We start from the raw sequence: 16,277 nt of genomic DNA on the forward strand, positions 1-16,277 counted from the left end.
ATGCGCAAGTTAACTTTTTCATGTTTCTTTTTGTTCTGCCACCTTTCAGTGTTGAGAGCACGGCGCTCAGACTTATCACAGCATTAGGTAGCTCGGAGGTACAGCCACAGTTTACACGCTTCCTTAGCGATCCCAAAACAGTGCTGTCTGCGGAATCTGAAGAACTGAACCGAGCCTTGATACTGACTTTAGCTAGAGCAACTCACGTAACAGGTACAGTGACTGTCCACCACTGCCACCAAAAACAGATGAATTAGAGTGGCGTGCTGGGTCCCTACTGATTATGAAGGGGATAACATACTGAAAAACTATTTTTCATTTATTCAAGAAAAAAACAATTGTTTTGATATCTTCACCATTTCAGTCTTTAATGTAGGTTCTTCTGGGTACTGTCATTTTACCAAGGTTGAGTTTTCAGCCATCTTGCATCATTTTTCAGTAGTGGTTCTTGAGTTTTTTGGTCTCAGGACCACTTTACACTATTAAAAATATAATTGAAATTCCCACAGATTTTGTTTATATGTATTATATCTATTAATGTATTAATGTTTACTTAATTAGATATTAAAATAGCAGTTTTAAATATGTATTTGATTCATTTAAAAACAACAAAATAAACTTATTAGATGTTAACATAAATAACATATTTTCATGAAAAATAGACCCTGTAGTCTCCAAAACAAAACTTTAGTCAGAAGAGCTGCCATTGTTTTATTTTTTGCATCTCTCTTTAATGTCTGATGTAAAGGAAGATGGTTGGTTTCTCATATTTGCTTCTACATTTCATTTATTGCAATACTAAGTATAAGTAAGTGAAGAAATAAGATAGGAAAGGGGAGGAGTATTTTAATACCCTTTTCAGCTAATTGTGAGTATTCTTCGATGGCACACAAAATTGGACAAGTTTCTTAAATGTTGCAATGTGGAATCCAAAATCCCATCAGTGAAGTATTGCACTCTGTTACATTATAATCCATGGATCTATTCTGTCCATTTTTTTATCCATGCGTATTTTGTAACTTTATGAATTGGTTTTTGGAAAACATTGTTTCAGTGAGTTATGTAGATCTTGTAAATGTTGATGTATTTCATTATACAGTGTCATAAAATTAACATTTGTTACTATCACTATAAATTTAATTAGAAAAATGTTCAAGTTTTGGAAAGTTATCGGACTCATGGTAATGGATACAAGTTTCCTAAAATTCTGATTTTTCACTTGAACGGTTACATATTATGATTGGTAAAAGATGCAGTCATTTGTTTTCCTTGAAGTGACAGGCTACCTTTGTAAATTTTGCAATAAAATGTCTCCTTAATGCCCAATCTGAATAGCTATAGTTTTTTGTCACTTGGTCTTTCAAGTAAAATTGGAATTCCATGAAAAAAAGAGCTAATATAATGGAATAATTAATTGACAAATACTTTTCCTCAAGATGCCCTTCATACTTTGGTGTATAGCTGGAACACTTAATGCATACTTCCATTTTATCACACAAAATATTAAAAATAGGTGTGCGTAAGGGCTGAAATGTAATCCTTTTTTTTACTACTTCATTAAGGATATTAAGTGGAATTGGCACTTTTTTTTCACTGAGGTCATATAGTGGTGAAAATTGCAATGGCTATCAGTGTGGTTTGGTGCCACTGATTTGTTCTGAGGGCCAGCACTTTTACCCATCATTGCCTTTGCACCATCAGTGCACATGTCAACACAGTAAAAAAGCCAGTGATATCTTAGTATTATTTTAATCGCTTTAACTTCATCAAATCCTTGAAAGGATATTGGGGACCACAGAGTCTACAGCCCACTCTTTGAGAACTGCTGTGTTAAAGAAATCGTTACTGAATTTAGCAACCTTAAATACATTTGTGTAAACTATCTTATTTTACATAAATAAAACTCTTTGATTTAGGTTGTTACACTTGTAGTCTATAGCTGTTTCAACCACCAGAAAAGATATCTACTTTCTTAATTCTATTCCTTTGGCTCAAAAGAGTGCTAATACCTCATCGTCAGACTGAACTAAATGAGTAATCGTGGTTGGCCTGTTCAACTGATGTATCATTTGGTGCTCTGTCAAAAGAAAGAAAAAGATTCCAGATGTCTTTTGTCTTCTTTTCACTAATTGTGTTCATATTTACCAATTTGGTAATTCATATCATTCAAATTTAGGTCCTAAGCTAAATATTACTATTTAAGCAGTAAATTACACTGCAGTGAAATTCTCTGAGTGTACATAATTGTTGTGACTTTCTCTGTGATCTCTTTATGAATTGTGGATATAATCATTTATATTTGGATTACATCTGTTTGTTTCTGTTTAGATTTTTTTACAGGCTCTGATTCAATTCAGGGAACTTGGTGTAAAGACATACTGCAGACCATCATGAGTTTTACTCCTCATAACTGGGCTTCCCACACTCTGAGTTGTTTTCCAGGCCCACTACAGGTAATTTGGTCTTGAATGATGTATTGAATATATATGAAATCTTTCTTCCGTTTACAATGTTATTCTAGGGAGTTAGTTTTGGTGACATCCAAAGAAAATTAGCTTTTATTTTAAAAAATTTGTTATTCCAAAATCTTGAGTTGTTCCTTGTGCTAGTCTAAGACTGGATGTGTTTCTAAAATTTTAATTATTATGGTTTCATCTTATTAGTTAACACTTTTAGAATCTTGTAGGAATTAACACATTACCTGAAAAATTCTTTCTCATAGAAGTGAAATGGGGAGAAATACAATTGAATGGAGTTCCACAGAATACACATATGCTACACATGAGTAGATTTAAAAAAAACATCACATAGAGAAAAACTATAAAGTTGGCCTTTGTACTGTGGAGAAAGGAAAACCTCACTATCTTCGACTTTGCAGAGAAAATTTTAGACATGATAAACATCTGTTTCCTATAACTTCTAACCAATAGGGCTAGAGCAGTAGTCCCCAAACTTACCAGACTCTCCTGGAGGGCTTGTTTAGACACAGATTGCTGGGCCCCAGCTGCAGAGCTTCTGATTCAATAGGACTGCGTTGGGGCCCAAGAATTTGCATTTCTTACAGGGTCCAGGTGATGTTGAATCTGATGATCTGGGGACCACACTCTGAGAACTATTGGGCTAGAATAATAGATTTTCCTTACAGAGATACTGAAATATATAACCAAAAGGCACATACATTTTCTTTTCTTTTTTTTTCAAAGGTGAGCAGAAGTATCAACAGATGATTGAAGAAGCTTTGAATTCAGGCTTGCTGGGAATTTCTGTTTGGGAGATCGAGGAGAGGAAGCTTATCAATAATCTAGTCAAGCCTGCATATTTTCCCAGTATAGAAATTCAGGCTTTGATTACTGACTTGCTTGAGGTCACCAAGAGTTTGTTAGTGTCAGAGTCAAGCCTAGAGCTCATTTCTTTATAGCCGGCATTCTTTTTACTACAACCATTGAAATAGACTTTGATCCTCCTTTTAGGCATTCTTCAAACAAAATAATGTACCTCAGGAAAGTCGTTTTAATCTGAAAAAAAATGTGGAGGAGGAATATAGGAAGTGGAAGTCAATGACCGATGAAAATGCCATCATTACCCACTTTTCTGTGCAAGGGTCTCCTCTCTTTCTTTGTCTTCTCTGGAAAATGCTCTTGGAAACAGATCATATTAATCAGATTGGCTACAGGTAAGCCAGAAACCTAGATCGCATTCCATTTGGCAAACTGTTACACCATACAGCAATATAATTTATTTTTTACGGTCTGCTTTCCAGAGTATTAGAAAGAATTGGAGCCAGGGCCTTGGTAGCCCATGTGAGAACATTTGCAGATTTCCTGGTGTATGAGTTCTCTACGTCAGCTGGGGGTCAGCAACTCAATAAATGCATTGAAATTCTTAATGATATGGTATGGAAGTACAACATTGTTACATTGGACAGATTAATTCTCTGCCTGGTAAGAATATGCTTGCTTAAGACTAAGTGTTTAAGCTGTCTCATTCTCTTTTGGATCAAAGCATGTATGACTGATGGATCTTGTGCTGATCTACTCTATATTGCTTCTAAGGATTTAAAAAATGTATACTCTAATCAAGCATTGCTATCACTTCCCTAAGAAACTAGAGATTTCCCAATTTTTTTATTCCTTCATTCAGTCACTATGTATTGGATATGTTCTATGCACAAAGGTATAGAGTAAATAAGACAGATGTGGCCCTGGCCTTGCGATGCCAGTACAAGCAGTTAGACCCTGAGTTGATTCTCAAAGTCTCCCACTAGAGGCAGGAAGCAGTAGTCACTGCATTTCTTTGCAGAGTGCTGATAACCATTTCTATTTGGTAGCCACAGTGAAAACGCAGTGTTTCTCACAGCCACCAGTATTCCCCATATGGTTTTTTCTCCTGACTTTTATATCTATTTCAGGCAAAATTTTAAGAAAAGGCATTGTCCTGCTGGACAATGCTACATTTTATTTCCTTTTAATACTATTGTGGTGATATTTGGGGTGGCTTAGTTGATTAGCATTAACCTCATAGCTGTGGAGGATATAAAGATGGTTATAATCTACTAGGGGGAAAGATATAAATCTATAATTCAATAAAATAAAAGGACAAAATAGAGATATAGTAAGATCTTACTGTATTCAGATTTAGAGTATCAAGTGGCAGAGCCATACTTCTGCACGGGTTGGGCATGTTCATATAATTTTTCTGTTGTTCTCCAAAGGCCATGCGTAGTCATGAAGGAAATGAAGCCCAGGTTTGTTACTTCATAATTCAGTTGCTGTTACTCAAACCAAATGATTTTAGAAACCGAGTAAGTGACTTTGTGAAGGAAAATTCCCCAGAGCACTGGCTACAGAACGACTGGCACACCAAGCACATGAATTATCACAAGGTACCAATTCAAATTAGTGCTTCAGTGAATCCTTTTTAAGCCATGCTTAGGTGTTTGGCTAATTGATTTGGCGGTTTTCGCTGTAGTTCTACTGTTTTCTCTCTGGTCTGTATGGAAGCAAGTTAGCTTTCTAAACGTCCTCAAGGGTCTAGAGTATCTCTCAAGTTAAGAATAAATTAAAACTGCAGTTTTAGTAGACGTGGGTCCTTACAATACAAAATGAAAAGAGTTATTACAAATCCTGTGTACGTCATCTCTGGTGTATCTTTGGGATAAGAAATTTTTGTCAAGTAAAGGACTTTGGCTTTCATTGCTTTGTAGGAACAAAATTGGTTTCATAGTCTTTTAAAAAATGGCAAGTTTATTTAGCTCTTTTTTGAAGAGCATAAAAACAGATGCGCTAAACATTTGTAATTTCCTCACTTCCACAGAAGTACCCAGAGAAGCTGTATTTTGAGGGCCTGGCAGAGCAGGTCGATCCTCCTGTACAGATCCAGTCCCCCTATCTGCCCATCTATTTTGGAAATGTGTGTCTCCGATTCCTGCCAGTATTTGATATAGTAATCCACCGATTTTTAGAGTTGCTTCCAGTATCCAAATCACTGGAGACTCTACTAGATCACCTAGGAGGCTTATATAAATTTCATGGTGAGTTTTTTCAAGTTTTAATTCCATCTAACGGCTCTATAAAAAAAACTAGGCTGGGCATGACTATATGGGTAATAATGATTCTTAAGGTTTTATTTTAATTTCTTTTAATGAAAGTGTTTTGAAGGTAAGTGCTATGTGATAATACCATTAAGTATAAAGTAGACAATATAAAAATGTGAATAGATAATCATAGTAAATGTATTAAATAGCAAAAAAAAAACAACAGTGATATGCAAGAGATGCCTTATTTTACATAATGTGTGATTAATTGCCAAATGAGTATAGAAGGAGAAATGTATGTGTTCACAACAGACTTATGTTACTGTGAACTAATTGGATCTTGGCAGGCTTCTTGTATAGGATTTGAACTGTGATGTATGGGATTTGTATAAACAGAAAGGAGAAGAGAACTTAGTAGGCGGAAGGAATCCTTTGGAAAAATCATGAAAGTATTGAAAACAAAACATTTCGAAAATAATCATCCCATTGGGCTAACTTGAAAATTTGTATATTGTACCTGACAGTAGATCACCTTAAATGCCAGACTGAGAAGTTTTGACTTTATAACCTGCAGATAATCAAGAATGAACTAGAAGTTATTGAGTAAGGTCATGGCCTGGAAGGCATAAATGGAAAGCATTTATTTTAGATAAATCCGGTTACAATGGAAATGAGTTAAGGAAGAAGAAGGACTTGGTTGGCTGGTATGAGGAGAATATCAAAAGAAAGAAATCAAAGACAACTCTAAAGTTTTAAGCCTGGTACTGGAGAAGGGTAGAGTCAGTGACCGAAGAGTGGAAGTTCCAGAGAAGCCACTATGGAGACAAAGTGTATTTATCTGGGGGGCCGCTCTCTTTATCCTTGATCTAAGATGTCTTCCTCCAGTGCAGAAGTCTGAATTGTGCTTTAGTACTACAGAGTGAAGTTCAAGTGAGCATTTCTTTAAAAACAGTTTTCGTTTGGATTGTGTAGATGATACAGAAAGACATGCAGTGAAAAGTGGTCCCATCTCTGTCGTCCAACTAGCAGATTTCTTTCTCAATGGGCAACCACTATTGCCAGTTTCGTATGTGTTCTTCCTTAGATACTCTGTTTGGTTTTTTTCCCCACAAATAATATGTAATATACACCTTGTTCTGCACCTGGCCTTTTCTACCTTTATAATGTATTAGGGTTGATTATTTTATATCAGTACATAAAAAACTGCCTCATACATGTCATAATTTACTTAACCAGTCCCCTGTTTTTGACCATTTAGGCCATTCTAACCTTTTGCTGGTATAGACATAGCTGTGGCGGCATTCTTTGCACATGTGTCATTTTTGCAGGATAAATTTCCAGAAGTGAAATTGCTACCTCAGAGTGTAATGAACATCCTTAAATACAACCTGTATATGTTATTGGAAGCCTTCTGCCTTGTCCTAAAATTAAAATATTCATTGTCTGCAATTGATATTTGTGAAATAGTTTCATAATCTTCTGAGCTGGTTTTTGGTAATCTTGAAAACAGAGGATTAGTTTTTCACAGTTGTCAGTAACCAGATAAACATTGTAGTGATCTGTTTTCTTCTTCGCAGATCGTCCAGTGACTTACTTGTATAACACTCTGCACTATTATGAAATGCACCTGAGAGAGCGTGCATATCTCAAACGAAAACTTGTCCATGCGATCATTGGCTCGCTCAAGGATAATCGACCACAGGGCTGGTGTCTAAGTGACACTTACCTGAAGTGCGCTATGAATGCACTGGAAGAAAATCCTTGGGTCCCTGATGACTCCTACTATTGCAGATTGATTGGCAGACTGGTAGATAATATCCTTTTTATTGTGGTTTTCCAGAGTCTTCAGAAATAACTGTATGTTCATTTGTGAGAACATAGACTGTATTGTCTTTCCCAGGTAGTATTTTTACATATTCCAAAACTTCATGTTTTATAAAGATCATTTTTACTTTTACTTCTATAAAGGCTTTGAAATCTTAAATTAGCAGTATCATGCCAGATAGGCAGAAATTCACTCCGTTAAAATTTATACTTAAAAACAGACCTTCTAAGATTCGTTTCAAAGGAAACTAAAGGTACTATGAATTGTAGTACATGCATCTGTTTACTAATGGAGAACATAGAATTTTATAGCTTTAAATGAATCCTTGAATTTTAAAAAAATATTAATAGATAATAATAAAACTTATTTTCTCTTTTTTAGTGAAAAAACTGCTATATTGGTATTTTTATGTCTTCACTTTGATTTAATGTTTTAAGTTATCAGTACACTATACTTAATATGTCTATATACCATGCCACTATTAATTAGATAGAGCAATTTTACATGAATAGGCATGATTTATTTTCCTACACAAACGAATTTATTTCCTGAAGTAAAAGAATTACTTATTATAGAGCAATTTTCTTATTAACTGCCCTATAACTATTAAAAGAAATTGATTGAGGAAGCCTAGGAATACCTTGATGGCATCTGTAGCTCTCATGTCATTTATAAGAGCTACTCTATATAAGACCAACCATTTATATCTTATGGTTGATCACATGGTTGCTGTCAATACATTTTAGTCATGTCAAACTTACTTGTATTTAGTTTGTTTTATTTGCCTCTTAATGTCTCTGATAAATCACTCCTTGGGGTTTCATAATCAGATAAATTGACTGATGAAATGTTTACATGTGAAACATTTTGAAAACTGTAAAGCACTATACAAATGTGAGCCATTAATCTCAGAATAACCAGTTATTGCTTTAATCGTCTGCACCGATGGCTGGCAAATCTCCTGGTCCTTTCCCAAACTGTGACTGGAGATTCAATGAGTTTCCCAACCCGGCTGCCCACGCGCTGCATGTTACTTGTGTGGAACTCATGGCCTTGACTGTTTCAGGCAAAGAAGTTGGAAATGCCCTTCTAAATGTCGTCCTGAAAAGGTGTGTATTCTGTTGCACTGCAGTAAGATTCATTGTTTATTTGTAAAAAGAATATTTTATTTGGAGCCGTTAGACAAATCTTTGTCCCAAGGCTGATGCACATTGGATAGTAACTATCTTTTGGTTCTCCATCTTGTTTTGGTGATATTGGTGTAATGGAATGAGCCCTGGACAAGGTCAGAGACCTGAGTTTGTTTCCACTTCTTTTTTTTTCCTCCTTCTTCCACCCCTCCCTCGCCGCCCCCCTGCCCCATTACGGTTCAAGCCGTTGTTTCTCAGTCTAGTTGTGTAGGACACAGCTGCCTGGTCCATGCTGGTATTATGAGCCTTGGGCTCCCCAGCAGTCGGTCGCTGGTTGACCGCTTACAGCAGCTCTCGCCCACACATGATGGCTCCCGGCCAATCACGCTGGCTGCTGGCCACTCACGGGGGCACACAGTAGCCTGCAGAGGAAGCACTCAGCAACCCATGTCAACCTCTGGCTTCTCGAGGCAGCCCAGCTCCAGGGAGGGCTGTTGTTCACAGTCTTAGCTGTAGAGGGTGCAGCTCACTGGCCCATGTGGGAGCACCGCTCTCCAACCACCTGAGCCACTGGGCCAGCCCTCCACTTCTATCCTTCTATTCTTTATTAGCTGTTTGACCTTTAATTTAAGAATAATGTTAACTTCTCACTACAGAAAGTCTTTCAAGATTCCTTCCTTAAAGACCATCATGAAGGAGGGTATAATGATTAGATAAGAAACATAAATAAGTGGAAATAGTCTTTCAGCCCATTTGTTAAAGGAAACAACCAAAAAAACAAACAAGCAAAAAATCCTTATTTTGTTTTTGTGTACGTATATTAAATTTTTACTTAATAAAAAGCTATTGTAGTTTTATTGGAGTAGGTCAATTGTCAGCCTCTGAATTATGTATGTTCTCAAAATAAGATCCATTTTCAACCATACAAAATGTTTTCATAATTTACCATTTTTATTATTTTTCCCACTTGTAGTCAGCCGTTAGTGCCAAGAGAGAATATCACAGCATGGATGAATGCAATTGGATTGATCATCACTGCCCTACCAGTGAGTTCAGTTGTGATTCGTATGTAGTAATGGAATGCAGCTACAAGAATGACAGGACATCATGCAGTTAATGAAATCTTTCATGTTTTTAAACTTTTCACATTGTTACCGCTTCAAAATCTATAGTGACTGTTTTTTTGTGTGTTTTTTTTGCCTTCTACATCACATCTAATTAAATCTACCTGACTTTTGGGTCCCTACATCCATTGGTCCCACTTTACCAATCCACCCTTAGTTTTTACATTACAATTTGATCTACTTTCTACCGCTTAACATGTTATGTATCTATAGCCTTTGCTCGTGCAAATAATGCTTGTTGAGACATGTTTCAGGTGTTTTTGATATGTTAGAGAATAAGACATTATGCCGGAACCCTTCTTCCTTCTGTCAGCATCTCTGAAGCTTACTCATTCCTTGCCAACTTAGGCCTGCTTCTTCAGTGAACTCTTCCCTGACTTCTACATGTGTCTAGTCAGCAGCACACAGTTGTCTGTTGTGGTATCTTTGAATGTCAGTAATATTATCTGACCCTGTGCTCTCCAGACTTTTCTGATTATGCACCTCTATAAATCACTTTTTCCTTACACACATCTGAAATATATTTATTTTGGAATTACATATGTGTACCAGTATTGTCAGTATAGTAAATATTGTTAAGCTAGATTTATTGTATAGCAAATATCAGGAGCTAAATGAACAGGACAGACACGTGTATAGAGCCCTCTAACTCACAGACACTTCTCCCTGGTTGTTACTGACTTATACTGAAGCCACCCCGTTTTGATTTTGAAATTTCCATTACTCAGAGACAGAAGCTAGATAAGTAGAAAACATTAAAGAATGAGAAAGTGCTATTATTTGAATCTTGTGAGTGTGATATTGGATATGGGGTGGAATACTAGAGTAGATAAGGGATATTTTTCATCAGGCTTTCCTTTGGTTTTAAAGGAGCCATATTGGATTGTCCTTCATGATCAAATTGTGAGCGTTATCAGCAGTCCCAGCCTGACATCTGAAACAGAGTGGGTTGGCTATCCATTCCGCCTCTTTGATTTCACTGCTTGTCATCAGTCCTACTCCGAGATGAGCTGTAGCTATACATTAGCTCTAGCACATGCTGTGTGGCACCATTCTAGCATCGGACAACTTTCTCTCATTCCCAAGTAGGTATTATGATTTCTTAAAGAAATTTGACTTTTTTCGTTTTGTTTTGTTTTATTTTTTTTAATATCTTTTACACACGAGGTATATATTTCATTCAGTGGAACAACTTGTAAAGTAAGAGTTAAGTAGTTAAGTAGAACTTCTAGATAATCAGAAAGCTTCTTTTTTCAGAATTGTTTGAAAAAGATTCATTTGTATATGTAAGTAATAATCTAGAATCTTGTTTTCTATTACATTTTAAGGAAGCTTAGTCAAATTTATGCTTTTTCCAGAATATAGTCCGAAAGTTGCCTTTTGAACTGAGTAACTGATATTAACCTATTTTCTGATTATTTATCTTGACCATAAAATTGTTATTAATTAGATTCAGATTTCTTGAGAATGTCAGCTTGGTTTTTCTCTTTATTTCACATAATTCACCTCTGTCATTCAGTAATTTTGCTTTTAAGAATGGCTTTAAATCTGAATTTATTTCAACAATCAAATGAAAAGAACAAGCAAGAGATGTGAGATGAATTTTATTAGGTTGGTGGAAAAGTAATTGTGTTTTTTGCAATTATTTTTAACCTGTTAAACTGCAGTTACTTCTGCACCAACCTAATAGAAATGTTACCAAAATTAAAAGGAATTTTTAAAAAATTATTACAAGTTTTGCAAATACATGGATAGACTGTGTTAATAAAATTCAAACAATTCAGCTGATTTTAAGTCACAAGAAAATTTTATCTTCAAATTTTAGGTTTCTCACTGAAGTACTTCTTCCTATAGTGAAGACTGAATTCCAGTTACTATATGTGTACCATCTTGTGGGTCCATTTTTACAAAGATTTCAGCAAGAGAGAACTCGATGTATGATAGAGGTAAAATATAATCTGGATTTTCTGTGACAAAATTAAGGTCTAAAAGATCTATTTAGGTTTCTTTCCCAGTGTTTCTCAAACTGCATATCATAACCATTAGTAGAGAAGTCAGTTTAGAGAATTTAGCGTGCCTATTAGTAGAGAAGAGTGATTTTAGAGAATTTAGCATACCCATGAACTCATATACCTATAATGAGTTTGGTGTGGGATGTGTAGAGTTGGAAATGCAGGGGGAAAAACCATCATTAAGGTTGAGAAGACAGTTATGGATAGAAAGATGTATTTGAAAACCTACACTATAGTACAGAGGAATTAATTAAAATCATGGTAATGGATGAAGTCAATCACCTATAACAAAAGTTCAGAGAAAAGAAAATGATCCAGGAATAGAATCTTAAAGTATGAGCCATCAAATAGAACTAAGAAGTACAATCTAAAGGATCCCTGAGATTGCAGTTATCCCGGAAATGAAATTGAGAGATGGTTTCTTGAAAGGGGATTGTCCACCTCTTAATTTTAAGAGAAATTACTAAGTTATAAGGAGAAATTGCATTTAAGCCCTATTGGGGCGTTTTGTACCACTATTGATTCGATTATTAAATGCAGGCCATGTCATAGCTCCCAAGTGCACAGAGATTTGTATGATCAGTGATATTCTTCAACAAACATGGTATTCCTCTGTGCTAGTCTTGGAATGGAGTCCAATTGCATCATGCTGAACAATGGAACCATTTCTGACTATTCAACTAATTTTATATTATTTGTTAAATAGATTGGTGTGGCATTTTATGACATGTTGCTGAATGTAGACAAGGGTAGCCCCCATTTAAATTACATGGATCCCATCTGTGACTTCCTGTATCATATGAAGTATATGTTTACTGGTGACAGCGTAAAAGAGCAAGTAAGTTAACTTTTATTTTTCTAATAATATTTAGTTTGGAAAACTTGCACATACGGTGATAAGACTTTTCTGCTTGGATGAGTGTTTTTGTTAATTTTCTTTTAAAGAGAAAGGGTTGATATCAGACCTTTTTAGGCTACATGAACGTACTATTCTGGATATAGTATTAAAGTAAAAGTAAATACATGTTATAATTTCTCATACTTTTCCCCCTTGATATTTGCAACAGGACATCTGAAAAAGACCTAAGGGAGTTAGTTGATTAACACTTATCTCATTAGGCAGAAACAGTACGGTATGGCTACTAAAAAGACCAGACAGGTGTGTTATAAGTAAAGGAGGTCCTACTTTTCCCCACAGTGATTAGGGTGCACTGGACAAATTGGACAAATTGCAGGAAACGTTGGACAAATTGCAGCATGACAAGAAGCCTGAAGCAGGAGGGTCCAGCGAATAATTTCATAAGGGTATTTGCAGGAACTAGAGATGCTTGACTTGAATTTTAAAAGTTCTAGGGACTGTTCATGTCCTCAATATTTGGAGAGTTGCCATTTGAAATAGGTATTAGATTAGTTCTGTGTCACTTCAAAGGGCATATAAACTCAGGTGAAGTTAAGGAGGCACATTCTGACTCAACATGTGAAAAACCACTTCCTAGTAGAGCTGACAGTGGAAAGTCATAACTGAATTTCCCACCTGGGAAGCAGTCTCAGTTATTTAAGAAGGGTGGAGGTAGGGCAGATAGGTGAAGTTAAATGACTTCCCCTTTGTACTTTATTTCTTTCTATAATGGGAAAGGGAGGTAAACTGACATGTAAACATATGAATCCTCATCTCCTGTATTCATTGGTTGGAGCTGGGGAAACGGGGAGGATGTTGAGTCCTTTATGCCTCAGCCTGATTGTCAAGGAGAGTTGAGTGGGAACCAATCCAGACATGTTTTATTTAGCATCTCCTTTATATTTGGGCCTAAGACACTTTCACACAAGGGAATCCAGGGAGGAAAAATTGTTAATGGGCTGATCTTTCCCAGCAAGGTCAAAGGGCATTTGAGTAAAGCTAAGAAAGCTGTGAAACTGCTTGATGTATTATGTATTTCTTTACAGTATTTTAAGTAAGAGTAGATCTGATATTATTTAGTTTGAATTCCAAGTATAAATCAAGACCAAAAAAAAATTAGCTTTGTAGATGAATGTTAGTCATACATTATTCAAAGAACTTCAAAATATAATCGTGCTTCATGCTTCTGTGAAGATGACATTTTAAAAGGGTGATCACTTGTTGCATGTGTAAAATTTCCAGTGTAAATAAACTATACTAGCTTTTGGCAGTATGATGACTCACTAGCTAGGTAAGTGGGTGTGCTTTTGTAAGCATATGCGTATATAGATAGATAATGCACATACACATATGTACATCGCTATAATGTGTGTGAGGGAGCACACTTTTTTTCTCATGTGAGAGAGAAATAATTATATCTGCTTTTGTTAAAGCACAAAACATGTAGAGAACCTTCTCATCCACACCACTCCCTAGTTTATTGTCTCAGGATATGTGTCAATTACTTCTTTAAAAGGTGGGAAATTGTTATTCTCTTGTTAAAATATTTTTAATGTGTTTTCATTTCTTAGGTAGAGAAGATTATTTGTAATTTAAAACCAGCTTTAAAACTTCGTCTTCGATTCATCACACACATTAGCAAGATGGAACCAGCTACAGTGCCTCCACAAGCCATAAACAGTGGGTCTCCAGCACCTCAGTCTAATCAGGTGCCGGTGTCTTTACCAGGAACTCAGTGAAGTCAGGGTGTACTGTGGTGAAAATGGAAATACATCTGACTTTGAAACTGGACTCAAATCTCTTAAATCTGAACACGATGATGCTACATAGTGATGTAGTCGAAGTGGCGAAGTTCAGATTGTTTTATTTTGATTCAAATGGTGAATCTGTTGACACCTTGTAACTCCCACCTCCCTTTCTATACTTATGTCTCTAAGAGATCAAGTAAGCTACATGTTTTTCATAACCATAACAGTTTATTACAGCTACCTAGGAAAATGGAGGTATCTATGATCAAATGACTTATTAGATACTTTCAGTCATTCCTGTTCTAGCCATTGGTTTTGTTTTTATTTTTTATTATTAATGAATTATTCAGTCTTCAAATACATTGTATTCAAGGCATCATACATGTAAAATAGCTATTACAAATCTTTTTATACAGAAAGCTCTTTTGGTGTATCTTTGGGATAAGAGATTTTTGTCAATAAAGAATGTAGATTTCATTGCATTGCAGGAACAAATGGTTTCATATTCTTTTTAAATGGCTTAAAATTTTTATCGTAGATTTCCAAGTAAAGGAGCTAATGTTTCTATTGAGGTAGATTGGCCAGTTTCTCCCTTTGCTATAGATTTGAATTTAGTGTATGAAAAGAGTTGGAAGTTATGTAAGTAAATAACATAGCTAGAAATGCATAAACTTAATAAAGTCATACGTAAATGGCAATTCTCCAATCTGTTTTTAAAAATAAATGGTTTTTCCAGGTTTATACTCAGTTGGCAGCTGATATAATCCTTGAATTTTTATAATCTTAAAATGTTTATTTATTTTTTAAATACAGTGTACATTTTGGTTCTTTAGAGTTTATTGGATATTGAGAGACAATATTAATTTTGGGGGGAAATGGCATTATTATTGTAAGACTTGAAAAATAATTAGTAAAATCTGTTGAATGAATATACTCTCTGATTGGTTACTCAATATGAATGAATGTTTGCTGTGTCGTAGGCAGTATGTTGACTGGGTAGTAACAGAATGTGGGTGCTTCCATGGATTGTATAGTACAGTCAGTAACTGGCATTGACCTAGAAATTAGGAGTAACTTGGTTTTTTTTAAAAAGAATTAATGAAGTTTATAGCCAACTATACTTCAAATTTTTATTTCCAAATACATTATTCCTCGATTTTTATCTTCATTGTGGTTTATATTATTATAATCTCTAAATCTTTATTTGCCATGCAAGTCCAGCTTAAAATTTATATAATGGTATAAGTAATTTTTCTAGGCTATTGTGAAAATTCTTCAGAAATTTTACACTAGAAATGAATTCAAGTATTACTGTTAGTCTCAATACAGTCTTACTACTTCAAGGAATATATTGCTCAGATCATAGAATGGGAATAATTGTGACACTGCTATACAAATAGAAAAACGGAAGTGAAAATCAGTATCACTTTCTCAAGGACATATACATTCCAATAAATTTATTGAAAGATCAATTTTTTTCCTATCTAGCTTTAAAAATGTGAATATGATTTTCCCCAAATAAACTTTTAAAAGAATTAGAATTAATTGGAGAAATTAATTAATAGAAGACAGAAGTTTTATTTGGGTGTAGAATGTGCCTGAGGTGGGGGGGAAGGTGCCTTTCTTCATTACATCCTGAAAGTCCTGTTTGTTGTTAGTTTTTAAATGAATACTGTCATGTGGCTCTGTCCAGTAGGGCTTTCTGCAATGGTGGAAACATTGTCTGTGCTGCCTCATACCGTAGTTAGTAGCTACATGTGCCTATTGAGCACTTGAAACGTGGAATGGTATTTTAAATTTTATTAATCTTTAATGAAGTTAAATAACCACATGTGGCTACTATATTGGACAATACACATACTCTAAAGTAAGATCGCACATAATTGCTCTTATCTAAAAGTAATTCAGTAAAATATCTTACAAAGTCCATAGTGTCAATAGTTAGGTTTAAAATTCTGGGCTGTTGGGCGGCCGGTTGGCTCAGTTGGTTAGAGTGCAGTGCTCATA

General features: G+C 35.3%; 1 protein-coding gene across 2 annotated transcripts in view; it reads left to right on the forward strand.

Annotated features, from left to right (window-relative positions):
* Nucleotides 1–15,199, forward strand: part of MED23 (mediator complex subunit 23) — a 40,209-nt gene extending 25,010 nt beyond the window's left edge. For both annotated transcript variants that reach the window (XM_019729375.3, XM_019729377.3), the window contains 13 exons: nucleotides 50–213; nucleotides 2,329–2,453; nucleotides 3,471–3,673; nucleotides 3,761–3,941; nucleotides 4,712–4,882; nucleotides 5,314–5,530; nucleotides 7,111–7,347; nucleotides 8,302–8,467; nucleotides 9,462–9,534; nucleotides 10,483–10,697; nucleotides 11,438–11,558; nucleotides 12,331–12,462; nucleotides 14,094–15,199. In XM_019729375.3, coding sequence (XP_019584934.1) covers nucleotides 50–213; nucleotides 2,329–2,453; nucleotides 3,471–3,673; nucleotides 3,761–3,941; nucleotides 4,712–4,882; nucleotides 5,314–5,530; nucleotides 7,111–7,347; nucleotides 8,302–8,467; nucleotides 9,462–9,534; nucleotides 10,483–10,697; nucleotides 11,438–11,558; nucleotides 12,331–12,462; nucleotides 14,094–14,261 — 2,173 coding nt within the window. In that variant the 3' untranslated portion in view covers nucleotides 14,262–15,199. The remainder of the gene's footprint in view (nucleotides 1–49; nucleotides 214–2,328; nucleotides 2,454–3,470; nucleotides 3,674–3,760; nucleotides 3,942–4,711; nucleotides 4,883–5,313; nucleotides 5,531–7,110; nucleotides 7,348–8,301; nucleotides 8,468–9,461; nucleotides 9,535–10,482; nucleotides 10,698–11,437; nucleotides 11,559–12,330; nucleotides 12,463–14,093) is intronic.
* The last annotated feature ends 1,078 nt before the right edge of the window (nucleotides 15,200–16,277 follow it).

Source organism: Rhinolophus sinicus, chromosome 2 (genome assembly GCF_057876585.1).
Source record: "Rhinolophus sinicus isolate RSI-liver-muscle chromosome 2, RSI-T2T, whole genome shotgun sequence".
Taxonomy (NCBI): Eukaryota; Metazoa; Chordata; class Mammalia; order Chiroptera; family Rhinolophidae; genus Rhinolophus; species Rhinolophus sinicus.